Raw genomic sequence first — 17,600 nt, 5'->3', positions numbered from 1 at the left:
TATATATATATATATTTATTTATTTATTTATTTATTTATTGAACACCTTTTTATTTTGAACATTTTCAGATTTAGTTGAAAGTAGTAGTACAATGAACACATATCTAAATTCACCAGTTGTTAACCTTCTGCCACATTTCTTTCTTTTTTTCCCCTAGATTCACTAAAAATAAGTTTCAGGCATTAAGAGACTTCACCCCTAAATATTTTGGCCCATATCTCCTAAAAATAGGATATTTTCTCAGATAACCACAATATCCTTTTTAAGAATTGTGGTAAAATATACATAACATGAAATTTACTATTTTAACCATTTTAAGTATATAATTGTGGCATTAACTTTCTTCACAATGCTGTGCAACCATCATCATTATCCACTTCCTGAACTTTTTCATCATCCTGAAAGGAAACTGTACCCGGTAAATACCCCATCCTCCCCTGGCAACCTCTGTCCTACTTCGTGTCTCTGTGAATTTGCCTGTTCTCAGTAAGTGTAACCATGCAATATTTGTACTTTTGTGTCTGGCTCATTTTACTTAGCATAATGTCTTCAAGATTCACCCATGAAGCATTATCAGAATTTCATTCTTAAGCAATATTCTATTGTATGTATATATCACATTCTGTTTAGCTACTCATCTGTTGAGGGACTTGTTTCCACTTTTTGACTGTTGTGAATAATGCTCCTGTGAACACAGGTGTACAAGCATCACTTAGAGTCTCTGCTTTCAGTTCTTTCAGGTATATAGCTAGAAGTGCAATTGCTGGGTCATATGGTAAGTCTGTGTTCAACTTTATGAGGAACTGTGGAACTATTTACCATAGCGACCAAGAAATTTCACAATGCAGTATTATTATGTAGGCTAATTAGGCCATAATAGCATTTCTCCAAATATCCCTAAAATCTAGTTCTCCTGCCTTCTTGTTTTTCATGACATTGATATTTTTGAAGAATCTAAGCTAGTTTTCTGGTGAAATATCTCTTGATTTAAATTTTCTTCGAATGTTTCTTCACAATGAAATTCAAGTTAAACCTTTTTGCAAGAATACCACATGAGGGACATGTTCTGTCTGTTGCATTGTTTCGATCATTTAATGTTGCTTTATCTCATTAATGCTGATGCTGAACCAAGACACATTACATACAGAGGTACTATGAGAGGAAGAAAAGGCAGATTGGAGACAATGAATCACAGTTTTAAATTGCTGACAAAGGGAGAGTTTCAGTCTAGAGTTCTATATCCAGTGAAAATATCCTTTAAAATGAAAGAGAAATAAAAACATTTTCAGAAAAATGAGAGATAAGAGAATTTATTGTCTGTAGACCTGCACTATGAGAAATACTATGAAATTATTCAGGCTGAAAGGAAATTTGGAAACTTGGATCTATAGGAAGGACTGAAGAGCCACAGAATTGATAATTCTGGGTAATTATAAAAGAATTTTTTTTTCTTCTCTTAATTTCCGTAAAAGACAAATGTTTACAGCAAAAGCAATATAAGTGTAAGATGCAGTTTATGATATATGTAAGAATAAAATATATGATAATAGTACAAAGGGTGGGAGAATAAATGAAATTAAAGCTTCTTTTGTGAAATGTGTTCAATTACACCGTGATAAATTAATGATGCATATTATAATTTCTAAAACAATCATTAAAAATAATAAAAATGGTAAAAAGACATAGCCAAAATCCAAAGAGAGGAAATAAAGTATAATATTAATGATATTTAATATTGAATTATAATGTGTAGCAGGTATCTATATTAATAATGAATACTATAAGATTTATACTATTAATTATATATGATATTAATATAGATTTAATATTCAGTTCCTCAGAAGTCAGGAAAAGAACTAAGGAACAAAAGAACATATGGGGCAAATAGAAAACAAATAGCAAGATGATAAACTTTGTTATGGGTTGAAATGTGTCTGTCCCCAAAGCATATACTGAAATCCTGCACCTCAGATTGTGACTGTATTTGGTAGAGTCTTCTTTTTTTTGTCTGTTAAAATTTTTTTAATTTTTTTGGAGGTGGAATCTTTATAGGGGTATTATGTTAAAATGAGGTCATTAGGGTAGACCCTAATCCAATACGACTGGTTTCCTTATAGGAAGAGGAAATCTGGACATAGACATGTACAGAGAGAAAACAAATGGATACACAGGGGGATGATGGTCTATAAGCCAAAGACTGAGGCCTGAATAGATCCTTTCCCACCCACCTCAGAAGCAACCAACCCTGACAACATCATAATCTCAGACTTCTTGCTTTACTCACAGAGCTGTGAGTAAACAAATTTCTGTTGTTTAAGGCCCCCAGTCCATGGCACTTTGCTATGACAGCCCTTGCAAACTAACACAGACTTAAACTCAATTGTATTAATAATTCTACTAAATATAAATGCTCCAGTTAAAACATAGCTGGTCAGATTGAAAAATCAAGACCCAACTATAGCTGACCCTTGAACAGTGCAGAGGTAAGGGATACCAACCCACCCAGCAGTGGAAAATTTGAGTGTAACTTTACAGTTGGCCCTCCCTATCTGCAGCTCTGCATCCACAGATTCAACCAACCACTGACAGTTTAGTATTATAGTATGTATTTATTGAAAAGAAATCTATGTATAAATGGGCCCTGCAGTTCAAATATGTGTTGTTCAAGGGTTAACTATGTATATCTAAGAGAGATATAGTTTTAATATACAGATACAGACCATAAAAGATGAAAAAAAGATATACTATGTACATAAAAAGCTGGTATGGCTACATTAGTATCAGATAAAGTAAATGTCGAGACAAGGAGAATTAGCAGAGAAAAAAGCATTTCATAATCAAAAGGTCAATTGAACAGGAGGATATAATCCTAAATGTGTGTGCACTCATGGTCGCTTCAGTCCTATCCGACTCTCTGCGATCCCATGAATTCTAGCCCGCCAGGCTCCTCTGTCCATGGGGATTCTCCAGGGAAGAATACTGGAGTGGGTTACCTCGCCCTGCACCAGGGGATCTTCCAGACCCAGGGATCAGACCTGTGTCTCGTGTCTCCCGCACTGGCAGGCGCTCAGCCTGAATCCTGAACGTATACACGTAATAGCGGAGCTACAAAAAATGAAATAATAGTCGACAGAACCAAAGGGAAAAACAGACAAAAAGGATAATTACGGTCAGAGATTTGAAAACCCCTCCACTGATAACTGAAAGAACATTTAGGCGAGAAAGCAATGGGATTTAGAAAATCTAAACAATACAATCAACCAACCTGATATAATTGCCATTAAAGAAACTCCACCCCATAAATGCAGAATGCACATTTTTTTTCAAGTACATATGGAATATTCACTAAGCTAGATTATATCCTTGGCCATAAAATAAAGCTTAATAAATTTCAGAAGATTAAAATGTCATAGAATATGCTCTCTAATCACAGTGGAATTAAGTTAGAAATAAATCAATAATATATCTAGAAAACCCATAGATGTTTAGAAATTAAAGACTGTATTTCTTTATAACTAATGAGTCAAGAAAACAAAAGAAATTAGAAAATATTTAAAGCTGAATCATAATGAAAGCACAGCATATCAAAATTTGTATAGTGCAGCTAAAGAAGTTCTTAGAGGAAAATATTTAACTTTAAATGCCTATATCAGAAAAAAAAGATAGAAAATTTTAAAATCAGTATTCTATGTTTCTACCTTGCTGCTGCTGCTGCTGCTAAGTCACTTCAGTCGTGCCAGAAAAAGTTTGGTGGTTTACTGAGCGACTTCACTTTCACTTTTCCCTTTCATGCAGTGGAAAAGGAAATGGCAACCCACTCCAGTGTTCTTGCCTGGAGAATCCCAGGGACGGCAGAGCCTAGTGGGCTGGGGTCGCACAGAGTCAGACACGACTGAAGCAACTTAGCAGCAGCAGCAGCAAAAAGTTTAACAGAATTACCATATGATCCAGCAGTTCTACTTCTAAAAATATACCCAACATATGTTCATATAAAAACTTGTACCTAGGTGTTCATAGCAACATTAGTCATGTAGTGGAAAAGTAGGAACAACTCAAATGTCCATCAACTATTGAATGGATAAACAAAATATGATATATCGGCCCAATGGAATACTATTCAGCCATGAAAATAAATAAAGTAGTTACATGTTAGAACATGTATGAATCTTGAGTACCTTATGCTAAGTAAAAGAAGTCAGACACAAAAGGCCACATATCGTATGATTCCACTTCCATGAAATACTCAGAATAGGCAGGTCCGTAGAGATAGCAGACTAGTGGTTGGCAGGGGAGAACTAGGACTGACTGCTAAGAGAGTAATGAAGTGTTCTGGAATCAGATGGTGGGGATCACTGCACAACATAATGACTATACTAAAAACCATTGACTTGTACACTTCTTTTTCAGTAATTATTTATTTTTGGCTGTGCTGGGTCTTATTGCTGTGTGTGCTTCCTCTAGTTGCGGTGAGTGGGGGCTACTCCTTAGTTGCAGCGTGTGGGTTTCTCATTGCAGTGGTTTGCCACCCTGGTCTGTCACCCTGGTCTGCCATTGCAGAGCACTAGTCCTAGGCGCACGGGCTTCAGTAGTTGTGGTGGGCAGGCTCTAGAGCATGGGCTCAATAGTTGTGGTACACAGGCTTGGTTGCACTGCGGCATGAGGGATCTTCCTGGACCAGGGATTAAACGTGTGTCTCCCCACATTGGCAAATGGATTCTTTACCACTGAGCCACCAGGAAGCCCAAATTATACACTTTTATAAAAGCAGTTATATGAATACTATCTCAAAAAAGGAATAAAAGTAAAAAAATGAACAAGTTAAACCCAAAGGAAAGAATAGTGAAGAGCAGAAATTAATGGAATAGAAAATATACAAAGAACAGAGAAAGTTAGTGCTGCAAAAAAATATTTAATTAATTAAAAAATAATATAAAAAGTAGAACCACTTTGGAAAACAGATGAGCAGTTTCTTGTAGAATTGAATGTATATTATATTACGCCTCCCAGCAATTTGACTGACTGACATCTACCCGAGAGAAATGAAAATGTCCACCCTAAAGGAGATCAGTCCTGGGTGTTCATTGGAAGGACTGATGTTGAAGCTGAAACTCCAATACTTTGGCCACCTCATGCAAAGAGTTGACTCATTGGAAAAGACCCTGATGCTGGGAAGGATTGGGGGCAGGAGGAGAAGGGGACGACAGAGGATGAGATGGCTGGATGACATCACCGACTCGATGGACGTGGGTTTAGGTGGACTCCGGGAGTTGGTGATGGACAGGGAGGCCTGGCGTGCTGTGATTCATGGGGTCACAAAGAGTCAGACACAACTGAGCGACTGAACTGAACTGAACTGATACAAAGACTTGTACCTAAATATTTACAACAGCTTGATTCATTAGAGTCCAAAACTAGAAATAACCCAAATGTTCATCAACTGATAAATGGATAAGTAAGTAAGTAAGTGTTAGTCATTCAGTTGTGCCCAACTCTGCGACCCCATGGACTACAGCCTACCAGGCTCCTCTGTCCATGAGATTTTATAGGCAAGGATACTGGAGTGGCTTGCCATTTCCTTCTCCAGGGGATCTTCCCAACCCAGGGATCAAACCCAGGTCTCCTGCACTGCAGGCAGATTTTTTACTGACTAAGCTACAAGGGAAGCCTGCTACATTTTAATATATTCATACAATGAAATATTACTCAGCAGCAAAGATGAATGAGGTGCTGATATACAATAACGTGAGTGGATCTCACAGATACTTACTATATTGAGTTGACATCAGCCAGATATGCTGAATGGTGGCATTTATATGAGTTCCAGAAACAGCAAAACAAATCTTTGATTATAGGAATCAAATTGTCTAAGGTGGGAGAAGAGAGAGAGACTATGTGCAAAGGAGAGTGGGGGAACTTTCTGGGCTGATGGAAATGTCCTAGATCTTAATTGGGTTGGATTGGTAGTTACACTGGTGAATAACTGTTATCTTGGTGGTGCAGCCAAAATAAAAAAATAAATAAAATCTATGTAGTTTTGTTGTAGATAAATAATACTTCAATAAAGTTAATTAAAAAAAATTCAACATACTGATACCTCCAGTTCAACTCCAACACTTCAGGACTCTTCCCCACTTCCCCCATTCCAATTCTTTTTCCCCTCTACATGGCTTCATGGCTTGCAGGATCTTAGTTCCCTGACCAGGGATCAAACCCATGCCCCCTGCAGTGGAAGTGCAGAATCCTAACCAACGTACTGTGAGGGAAGTACCCCTCAATTCCGTATTTTATCTCCCTTTTTTCACAGTGAAGTCTCTGGTTCCCAACATCTATATATTTATTCATTTTTTTCTATTTTTAATACTAAAACAAACAGTTTTAGAATTTATATACCAATACCATTTATCAACAACAAACCTACTAAGAAAAGCTCAAGATTTCTTTTGTGTATGGTTCTTTTGTTCTCACAAAGTCCATGAATGTGTTCAAAATTTACAATTCTTATATTCTTTTTCTGTGAGGTTATATTATTAATGTAACATATAGTTGGATTCATTTGCTACCATTTATATTCAACTTTAGGATTTTTGAACATCTCTTTTGATATATTTTTAAATATGCAAAATGTTTATGTGGTTCAAGAGCTGAAATTATATAAGAAAGTATATTTAGGGACTTCCCTGATGGTCCAGTGGTTAAGACTTTGCCTTCCAATGCAGGGGGTACAGATTCAATCCCTGGTTGGGAAGCTAAGATCCCACATGCCTTGGAGTCAAAAAACCAAAACATAAAAACTAAAGTGATATTGTAACAAATTCAACAAGGATTTTAAAAACGGTTCACATGAAAAAAAAATCTTCAAAAAAAAAAAAAGAAAGAAAGTATATTTAGAGAAATCTTATTCCCATCCTATCTCATCCACTCTCTTCTTACCTACCCCAAACAGTAACCATTTTATTTGTTTCTAGTTTACTCCTCCAGTGTTTCTTTTTTCAGATATGTATCTCATTTCCCATTCTTTCTTACCCAAAGGTAGTATGCTATGTATTTAACAATTTGTCCTGGTAATCACTCCATATCAGCTAATAGAAATCTTCCTCATTTTTCAAAATAGCTACACAGTATTCCACCGGAAGGGTTTGTTTAATCTGTGGACCAGAATTTAGGGTGTTTCCAATATTCTGCTTTCACGAATAATGCTGGTGAATATGCTTTTGCATATTCTGTTTCATGTTTGTCTAAGTGACTTTTCAGGGTAAATTCCTAGAAGTGGGGTTACTGGGTCAAAGGTAAATGCCGTGTTGTCTTGTCAGTGCTACCAGATTCCCCTCCGTGGAGGCTGTGACGTTTTCTGCTCCTGTGTGTTTCCCCCAGGCCTTGTCAACAGAATACACTGGCCAAATGTTTCAGCTTTTACCAGTCTTTTTTTATTTTCTTATGTATTTATTTATTTTTGGCTCTGCATCGCTGTGCAGGCTTTTCTCTAGTTGTGTTGAGTGGGGGCTACTCTTGGTTGCAGTCCTCCGGCTTCTCATTGTGGTGGCCTCTCAGGTCATGGAGCGTGGGCTCTAGGGCGTGTGGGCTGCAGCAGTTCTGGCATGTGAGCTCAGTATTGTGGTGCACGGGCTTAGTAGCTCCGAGGCGTGTCGGATCCTCCCGGACCAGGGATCGAACCCATGTCTCCTGTATTGGCCAGGCGGGTTCTTTACCACTGAGCCAGTAGGGAAGCCCTTTTGCCAGTCTTATTTGGAATGAAGTGGCACATTTTTTGATGTATTTAAGAGTAGACTGAAAACTCTTTTAGGCTTGGGAGCCAAGCCACATATTCCACACACTACTCACGCTAGCAGATGCCCCATCTGCATTTGTTAAATGAATAAATGAATGAACTGGTTGGACTTATATTGGACTCATCATGTTTGCACTCTTGTGAAACCTGTTCCCATGTCATGTTGCCTCTTGTCCCAGTGTAGGGCAGTGCCTGCCTGGCAGAGGTCTAGTGAACAAGGAGATGGGCCAGCTAGAAGGAGTGAGTCCTGGACCTTCCCACTGCCAAGACCCCACCATACGGACAGGTAGAAGCCCCTTTTCTCCCTATATTCTCCCAGTGGAATGTAGTTAAAAGAGTGTGGCATCATGAGTGCAGAGTATGCACAAGACCATCATAGTGCATGATACAAAACCCTTGTATGCTAGTGGAATTGTTTCTATTGTTTTTATTTGTTTTGTCCATCTCCAGGCAAGAATACTGGAGTGGGTTGCTATTTCCTTCTCCAGAAGATCTTCCCAACCCAGGGATTGAACCCGGGTCTCCTGCATTGTAGGCAGACGCTGTACCAATACATAAAGAGTTTCCTCAAATTTTTCACAGGGTACAGTATCCATCATGGACTACTACTTACTTTCTGGTTGCCTTATTGATAGGTGTTTAGGCAGTTTATAGTCTTTGCTATTGCAAACAGTGCTATAATGTTATTTTATACATACAAGAGTATCTGTAAGGTACATTTCTACATACGAACTGAAAGGGATCTGTGTCCTGGTAATTGTGATAAACAAGGCCAAATTTGTGTCTTTGGGGTTGTACCAGTTTACACACCAGCACTATGGGGGTGAAAAGGATCCTGGGCATCTGTGCTCTTGAGACCATGTAGAGACGTTGGCTGGATGTTGTCTCCACTCCATTGAGAGGTAGTGGTGGTGGTTTAGTCACTAAGTCGTGTCTGACTCTTGTGACCCCAGGCTGTAGCCCAGCAGGCTCCTCTGTCCATGGGACTCTCCAGGCAAGAATACTGGAGTGGGTTGCCATTTCCTTCTCCAAGGGATCTTCCTGACCCAGGGATTGAACCCAGGTGTCCTGCGTTGCAGGCAGATTCTTTACCAACTGAGCTACAAGGGAAGCCACGGGACCTCAGATGAATGCTCAGTGGGCTGGCCCAGAGAGGGCACAGGCTTCAAAGCAGGAATTGAACAGAATCCTGCTTCAGAAGTCGACAGCCTTGATTCCTTCCTTGACGAGAAGGCTCTAGGAAAAGACGGTTCCTGCCATCGAGGTCACACAACCCCAAGAAGTGACTTAGAAGGAGACCAAATTTCACTGGAGTTCAGTACTGGTCTTCAGAACTGGGACCTAAATGATTCTCACAGGCTGGACGGGACCAGCAGATCAAAGAGTAGATGCGAGTGAAGCAGGAGGGTTCTTTCAGCTCCGAGCGCTTTGTTGCTGTTGTCCAGTCGCCCACTCGTGTCTGACTCTTTGCAGCCCCATGGACTGCAGCACACAAGTCCTCCCTGTCCCTCACCATCTCCTGGAGTTTGCCCAAGTTCATTGCATCGGTGGTGCCGTCCAGCCATCTCATCCTCTGATGCCCTCTTCTCCTTCTGCCCTCGATCTTTCCCAGCATCACAGACTTTTCCATTGAGTCATCTGTGTGCATCAGATGACCAAAATACTGGAGCTTCAGCATCAGTCCTTCCAGTGAATATTCAGGGTTGCTCTCCCTTAAGATTGACTGGTTACTATGCAGCAGTGCCTATTCTGGTTACTCTGGTGACAAGGATAAAATACTCTCCAGCAGTGGAGATGCTGAAATAAAATATGGGCTTCCCTGGTGGCTCAGATGGTAAAGAATCCACCTGCAGTGCAGGAGACCTGGGTTCTATCCCTGGGTCAAGAAGATCCCCTGAAGAAGAGAATGGCAACCCACTCCAGTATTCTTGCCTGGAGAATCCCATGGACAGAGGAGCTTGGCGGGCTATAGTCCATGGGGTCATGAAGAGTCAGACACGACCGAGTGACTAATACTTTCACAGGAGGAGGGGGAACCCTTAATTCTCCTCAGGGAAAGAACCTGGAGAGAAGAGAGCATGCAGTCAGTGTGGGACTCGCAGGAGGAGGAGCCAAGGGAACCTCCTGGTGAGGTGAGAGGCTTCCTCCTCATAGGAGGTCTCTAGGAAATGCCTGTCCCTTCAGAAGAGAAAGGACCGAAGTAGGGCTCAAGAATTACCCAGGAGTTGTCCACCACGTGGAAGCCCCTACTCATCCTTGAATGCTGAGCTAAAGGGCCATTCTCTGGAAGTCTGAGTTCCCAGAGTTCAGTTTACACCCATCTTGTGGCAGTGTTTACCATCCTTTGGCACATCTTTTCTCTGTCTATCTCCCATTGTAGTAAGCTCTTGGAGCTTAGGGACTAGGGTTCTGATCTGCCATGACCAGCACAAGACCAGCACAAAGCTGTTTTCTAATTTAGGACTCAGGTGGATGAACTGGAGGCCGGCCTACCTGCCGAGGAAACTAGCAATCATGTTGCAGATCCCCTAAGTCCTCGAGGTGGTGTCAGCCCTGCTCAAGCTGGCACTGCTGTGGCTTCCATCTGCTTCTAGACTAATTCAGAAACATCTTCCTTTCCCTGTTGACTCAAGTTTCTTGGTAAATTAGCTCCCTAAGCCCTCACGCTACCAGCGAGTTTGTCTGAGTTTGAAGGTGGATAAACGTTGCCACACCTGAGTCAATAAAGAATGAATCAGTGTGCCCCTCATTGATGGGTGTGGCATGGTGGTTACTATGACAGCTGAGATGCCAGTGAGAACCGCAAAACAGGGACAGAGGGAAGTAGGAAATATGGGGGCCAAATTAAGGTGAGCCATCCCGTTCCTTTCCATCTCCTCCTAACGAGATCTTCCTTGATGTCTCGGCATCATCACACCAGCGCTACCACGTGTGAAGTTCTCGGGAACCTCCCGGATGCGACATGGCCTCTCCTGCCACTCTGACCCTCTCCCCTCCTCTTTGCTAGTCTTATTCTACCTTCTAGAGAGACTTTTCCCAAGTGTGACCTTTGGTCCTATCCTTGCCACCTCCCCCTGTCTCCCTTTCCTCTCTCAGAGAACTCATCCATGCTCATGGGCTCAAATGTCAGTTCCAGGCACGTGATTCCCCTCAGTCCCCTGGATTCCACACACTCTCTGTCCTTGCTTCAGCACTTGACCTCTGGCTTCCCGTTGCCTAATAGATGTTTCCATTCGGACGTCCTGTTGTCATCTCAAACTAAACATGCATGAAATCAAGCCTGTCTTCCCCTCCCAGTTTCCATTTTATTTCTGCCCACAGCACCAGCATTCTCTCATCCATCCACGCTCAAAACCTGAGTCATGTTTGACCGCTCCTCCCCATCCTTGCCTTCCCAAAAGCCAGTCTTGCCAGCTTCCTTTGTGACTTCTCTTATAGTTCTTTGTCCTCTGCATTGTTTGCTCATCTGGGTCTCAGCACCCATGTTTTGAATATTTTAGAGCTTCTTGCTTGGCCCTCCTGCCTGCAGTTTGTTCCCCATCTAGTCTCTCATCCTTGGTCAGACAGATTCTCCAGAATGATTATTTTATCCCGCCCTTTTCTGCTCAGAACCCTTAGGCACTGTCATCACCATCGAGGAGTCCACACTGCAAAGGCCCCAGGCTCAAGCCCCTGTGTCGGTCAGCCCCAGCCCCCTCACTAGTGTCATCCCACACTATATGAATGCAGGCTGTGCAGCGGGACTCCGGGATCAAATCCTGTCCCTCACAGTCACGTGCTGTGTGATCCTGGGCAAGTACTTAACGTTTCTGTGCCTGAGTGTCCTCTTTAGATTGCCTTATAAAATGTTCATAATCGTTTCTAGGATTGCTGTGAGGATAAAGGGCACTTGGGACAGTGCTGGGTGCGTAGCAAGCACCAAAACGTTAGCTTTGGGCTGTGCTGATGTTCACAGAGCAAGCGCTGTGGTCCCCACACCTTTCCCCTGGGGGCACACACCCACCCCTCCTCACTCCCTCAGTCTAGGAGGTTTTCCTCTGTCTGCTGACTCTTACTCACCCGTCGAGGGCCACTGACCTCCCATTTCCTCCCAACACACACTCGTTGGGTGCTTTTTACCTTTCCGCTCAGCCTCGGCTGGTGGCAGTGGGTGTGTCATGGTATTTGAAACCAGCCGTAGGCCACACACGAATGCGTCTTCCTGGGGTTCATTTGACTTGATAAATAAGTTCAGCCATTTTTGTTTTGCTTTTGGCTGCGCGATGCACGATGGGGGATTTTCATTCCCCAACCAGGATTGAACCCACGTCCCTGGCAGTGGAAGCTGGGAGTCTTAACCGCTGGACCACCAGGGAGGGCCCAGGTTCAGCCGTTTTTATGTTACAGCAACTACTTCAGACATACCGTGGAGTAGAATATGCAAAATTTGCTGAAGATAAAACACAACTACTAAGAATATTCGGAGTGGTCCCGGGGTGAGTTATGCACTCACTCTGAGGTGGAAAGGTCTGGGAAGCAGGGGCCTGGTGAGTTGAGGGGCCAAGTGTGATGAGATTGAGCAGGGGTCACGCAGCAGGATGTGGCAGACCTGGGCTCAGGGCCCTTGCAGTGAGGGTCCCTGTAACACGCTGTGCTCAGTCCCTGCTGAGAACTCTGTCTATACCTTCCTACCTGCCCCAGGGTAGCGCTTGTAGGACATTGTTTTTTCACTTTCCACATGGGTAGGTCTTTTCGATGCCACCCTAAACACCTGGAGCGCAGGTGTGGGTGAGAACGCAGGTGTGGGGTCTCAGAGTGGGAAGGCAGACCTGGGTGGGGGTTGAGCCCTGGTGTTCACTGATGAAGCAGGGCACGTTTCCTCTCAGCCTCGGTTTCCTTATCTGTGAAAGTGGCTGATACCTAACGAGACTGTTCTGAGCAGTCAGCTGGGTGACGTGAAGTGCAGCAGAAGGCACGGGTCACTGCTCGGTAAACATCCGCTCCCTCCCAGCGTACCAGGCTGTCAGCAAACACCTGACTCTGAATGCTCCCTCCCCCGCCATGTCCTCTTCCCTGCATCTGCCCCCCACTCCCTCTGCCTCCCTTCCTGTCACTGTGGATGCTCTAAGGGCACACTCTTCCCTGTGCACTGGTCCTGGCCCTCCTCACCTTCACAGAGACTCCACTCATCACGCTGCCTCCTCTGTCTCCCGGCCTCAGCGCCCCACCCCATCGGATCTCTCCCTTCACCGGGTCACTGTGCTGCGCTATCACTCTGACACAAAAGATGGAACAAGTTCCTTGACCCCACATCCCCTCTAGTTGCCACTCACTTCTCTGCTCCCTTCACAGTAAAAGGTCCCTGAAAGGACTGGCCTGCTCCTTGTCTCCACTTCCACCGCCCCTCCCTGTGCGCCCACTCCAGGCCCAGTCCTATAACCACCAGCCCGGGGGACTGCTTGTCTCCAGTGACCGCCACGTGGCCAAGGGCAGTGTGCACTTCTCAGGTTTATTTTACCAGCCTGTCAGAAGCATCTGAGACCTTGAAACACCCTCTGCCCGGGCCTCCAGGCCCTCCTCTCTCCTGACTTCCTCCCGTCTTGCCCCTGCTCAGTCTCCTTGCTCAGGCCCTTGCCTCTCACTGTACTCACTCAGGTAATCTCATGCCCACACATGGCTTTCACTGCCACCTAAAAGATGCCCAAATTTCTACCTCAAATCGAGAGCTCTTCCTGGAATTCCAGACTTACGTATCCACTACTGCCTACTCCCCAGCTTGGATGTGTCACAGACCTCACATCTGAACTCTTAATTCCCCGCCCCACCCTCCCCTTCCCGCAATCTTTCCCATCTTAGTAATGGGAACTCTGTTCTTCCAGTTGCTTAAGCCAAACCCTTTGGAGTTATCCTTGGCTCCTCTCTCTCTTAAACCCCATAGCCAACCCATCAGCAAGTCCTGTCAGTTCTTCCTTCAAAATACAGAAGGAATCTGGCCACTTCCTACCTCCATCTGCTACCCTGGTATCCATCACCATCACCTCTCACGAGGCCAACTCCAGCAGCCTCCTGAGTGGTTGTGTTGCCTCTTCTGCCCCCCAGCCCCCACTGTTTTCTACCAACAGCCATCGGTTTGTCATCTGTTGGCTTAAAACCCATTGACGAGTTTCTCTCTCAGAACAAAATCCAGACTCCTCACCCTGGTCTGCAAGGAGCCCTGGGACCAACCTGGTTATCCCTCTGTCCCCGTTTCCCCTCACCCTCCCCTCGCTCCCTCTGCCACCGGCAGCCCTGGTCTCTGTGCTGCTCCTTGACCAGGCTGGAAGCACTCCTGCCTCGGGGAGGGTGTGCTTGTTGTCTCTTCTGCCAGAAGTCCTCCTGATGCCACCCTGTCAGAGAGCCTCCCCTCATAGCCTCTCTAGCACCCTTGGCACTCTTTGTCCTCTCACCCTCATTTTGCCCAGCACTGACCACTGCCTGACATAATACTTATGTGTTTGTTTTTGTCCATCTCCTCACCACTAATAATACCCCCAGAGGACCTCTTGAGTCTAGCACATAGCAGGTGCTCAGCAGCCAGGCAGGGGCAGGCGGAGACAGGAAGAGCCTAGTGCACATGACCCCTAGTCTCTGCACCACCACATACCTGCTGGTACTTCTGGGCAACTCTGCACAACAGTCTAGGCTTCAGTGTCCTTCTACGTAAAACCTACTGTGAAGATGTTTTTGGAAACTTAGAGATAATACATTCAACGTACTTGAGGCATGGTCAGTGCTCAATAAAATGGGGACTAAAAAGACCACTTGGCTGCCCCCTGGGCCTGCTTCCAAGGAATTAATAGTTCTGTCTCTAGCTGCCGCAGGACAGAGCGCTGAGGCATCAAATGAAGGTAACACCATTATGAGTAGTACTGATTGCATTCTCCATGTCCCAGGGTCCCCTAAGCGTTGTTTGTCGACACAGCCAGTTCTCCTCCATCTCCAGAACCTGTCAGTTCCCTACCGAAGCTCCTCAGATGATGGCCATCTCTGAGCAGGTCCTGCGGCTTGAAACCCTCCCCCAACCCTGCTTTGGAGCCAGGTGGCCCCCAGCGGCCAGTGGAGGTGCTTGCTGGGAATGTGATGTCTGTCTGGACCTTATAAGTGGGCCCATGGGTCCTGCTCCGACAAAGGACCCATTTTTGTGAGTTGAGCAGCCCTGGGCAGGCTAGGTGATGGGTTCAGCGACTTTTTCCTGGCTGGTCGGTGAAGGTGGCTAGAGGCGTTTTCCTGTGCACCACCAGGGGGCGCCAGAGGTTGCCCGGCGCTTGTGAGGACTTAACAGTTGTTTTTTTTTAAAGTGTGTCTCCTTCCTCTCCGGTCTGGGGTTAGGAGTGGAAGAGGCACAAACACCTTGCAGGAAAGCGTGGTGCTGGTTCTCAGCCACCTATCAACAGCCCCAGCAGGGCCACATAAAGAGACTGGTCAGGTTTCCAGGCTCAGAGTTCTTTATTGAAAAGCACTAGTGAACCCCTTGCCCTGTGAGCTCAGCCAGTTCTGCCCTCGGGTTCCCAGCCCGAGGTGAGGGTGCATCTTGGCCTCTGAGGTCATCTGCCTTCTGCCGGAGTCTGGTTCTGCCCAAAGCTGCGCCTGATTTGCCACATCATGCCAGGGACCACGGTGTCCAGGTCAGGGGTGTGGCAGGCTTCAGAAGGGTCATGGCCAGGCCCTCGTCCTCAGAGACCACTCTCCGTGTAGGGGGCACCTGGCTTCAGCTGTGGCGATTCTCAGAGGGGGCCCTGGAGCCCTGCTGGTTAGACCTCCAGATTCAGCCTCCTTCCTTCCCTGTGAGCCTCTTTCCTGCCAAATGTTCTCCACAGCAGAGCTGAGCCGAGGGGCAGCAACTGGCTCTTGCTTGTGTCCAGTTCTCAAGTAGCAGGCGGGAGGTCTTCAGCGGTGCGTCAGAGCGGGTAGAGATGCCAGAGGCTGTGCAGGGGGGTTGGGATGGAGGGAAAACCGAGTCAGTGAAGTCTCTCCATTTGCTCTCACCAGCCCCAGCTCTTGGCCAACCTTGGATAACCAAACAGTCCCTTGGGCCCCAGGAGTACTCTTCCTCAACCGTTAGCTCAGAGCTAAGAAGGCAAGCTTCTGCCTCCTGAGCCCAGCACCTTGTAGAACCTTCTTGCCTGCCCAGTGATGATCCCCAAGGCTGCACCTACTTCTCCCGCAGGTCAGGACAGCCCCCATCCAGGGCCAGCAGGCGGGTGGTACTTGAAGTCCCTGCCCCACCCCCCAGAGCTCTCCCCGGCTTGCCTCTGACCTGCACTGGAAGCGGGGGTCCCCAGGGTGGCTCTGCAGCACCTGACGCACTTCTGGGGGAGGCTTCAAGCCCATCTGCTCTGCCCGATGCCAGCGCTGCAACCGTGTGATCCCTGTCGGAGTGGAAAGAAGACAGTGAGGCCTCGAGGAGGGCAGGGGAAAGTCCAGGCTAGAGAGTATGTTTGGAGGGGAGTGTCAGGACCTGCACCCCCGGCTCAGGGGACAGTGCCGAGGGTCAGGCAGGGGCTGGGGTTGCTTGCGAGACGTGTGGGTGGCAGGACTGACCCCTGGGTGTGCTCTCGGGACTGAGGGGCTCTCACCTGTGCAGGGACCGTACTGCCAGGCCAGGTCAAACTGCCTCAGCAGCTCCAGCTCCGCTTCATCCACGCTCAGGGGTAGGGGCTCTTCCCCTGCAATGATATGCTGTTCCTCAGGCGTGCCCAGGCCTGTGCCCTGCCCCTTGCCTCACAGCTGACCCACTGTTCCCCAGCCCTCACCGCCCCTCTGCCTCTGGTGTAGGAAGTAGGCCGGGTGTCGGAAGTAGAGGACATACTTCACTTCCCCTTCCACTGCCCACGTCCTTTCATGTCCCTCACGTCCACTCCTCCCGCCCTCCCACATCTCAGAGACCTAGCTCTGGTGCCAGCTCCCCCTTGCTGTGCCCAGCGGAGCCCTCCCTCCTCTTCACTACAGGGTAGGAGTCAGTGATGAGCCGTTTCCGGCCCATGGCGGCCACCCAGGCAGGCAGAGGAGGAGGCGACTGCCGGGAAGGAGAGGCAGGCCAGCGGGCACGAGAGAGACAGCTGCTGAGAGAGAGGGCTGGGGCCAGAGAGCGAGCCTGGGGCCAGCGATGGGCAGACAGACGACCCAGACAAACAGCAAGGAAGTCGGAGGGTTCCAGGGAATGACGCGTCTCCCCCACCCCCGCAAGCATGCAAACAGCGAAGACCTAAGCCAATGAGAGGCCGCCTCTGTGGGGCGGGGCCTGGTCCCAGCCAATGGCAGGCGGTGCAGGCAGGGGCGGGGCAGTTGATGCAGCTGTGCTCTGTGGGAGGGGGGAAGGCTGAGGGGGGGGACCTGTCACGATGCCCCAGACGGCACCACCTCCTCCGGCCACCCCCCACTGGTCTGCAGTGGGTCTCGGGGGACTTATAGAGCGTTATCCTTGGCCTCTCACTTCCCGTTTTCCCTTCCTAGGCAAATGTTCTTTTCAGCCTCACTAATCCCCGTGGCCGGTCTGTAACTCCCCAGAGCCCAGCCGGAGACTTCCACTCCCGCCCCTTGGCCCGAAGAGCGTTGTGGGGGCAGGTCTGGAGGTCCGGAGAGAGTTTGGGCTAATCCAGACCCCTTCCCTGCTCCCACCCCACCCCCACCGGCCCCAGGAGACCTGGCTGGCCAGAGAAGCCCAGGGGTTCTGAAAGCTCATTTCTCACAGTCTGCGCCCAGAGATACTGCCCAGTCTTAGTCCAGGCAAGTGCTTGCCTCTTCAACTGTCCCGGGGTCGCACAGCCTGGCCCTGCCCACCCTCTGTTCAGGAAG

General features: G+C 46.9%; 1 protein-coding gene across 1 annotated transcript; it reads right to left on the bottom strand.

The window, feature by feature from the left end:
• Positions 1–15,232: 15,232 nt before the first annotated feature.
• On the bottom strand, positions 15,233–16,950 carry POLD4 (DNA polymerase delta 4, accessory subunit). Its single transcript, XM_081531955.1, has 4 exons — positions 16,692–16,950; positions 16,382–16,471; positions 16,063–16,174; positions 15,233–15,728 (listed from the first exon to the last, which is right to left on the bottom strand). The coding sequence occupies exons 1-4, from the start codon at positions 16,786–16,788 to the stop codon at positions 15,704–15,706; spliced, it is 324 nt and encodes a 107-aa protein (XP_081388081.1). The 5' UTR covers positions 16,789–16,950; the 3' UTR covers positions 15,233–15,703.
• Positions 16,951–17,600: the final 650 nt, after the last annotated feature.

This window comes from Giraffa tippelskirchi, chromosome 10 (assembly GCF_054371585.1).
Source record: "Giraffa tippelskirchi isolate mGirTip1 chromosome 10, T2T-mGirTip1v1.2.pri, whole genome shotgun sequence".
Classification (NCBI taxonomy): Eukaryota; Metazoa; Chordata; class Mammalia; order Artiodactyla; family Giraffidae; genus Giraffa; species Giraffa tippelskirchi.
The sequence above is the reverse complement of the archived record's forward strand: the minus strand, read 5'-3'. Positions and strand labels throughout refer to the sequence as shown.

Excerpts from the sequence above, each read along its gene's own strand:
- POLD4 (XM_081531955.1), bottom strand. The coding sequence starts at position 16,788 with ATGGGCCGGAAACGGCTCATCACTGACTCCTACCCTGTAGTGAAGAGG. Across the intron at positions 16,175-16,381 it reads GCAGTACGGTCCCTGCACAG|GGATCACACGGTTGCAGCGC; the intron begins GTGAGAGCCCCT and ends CCACTCCGACAG. Across the intron at positions 15,729-16,062 it reads GACCCCCGCTTCCAGTGCAG|CCTCTGGCATCTCTACCCGC; the intron begins GTCAGAGGCAAG and ends CCCCCTGCACAG.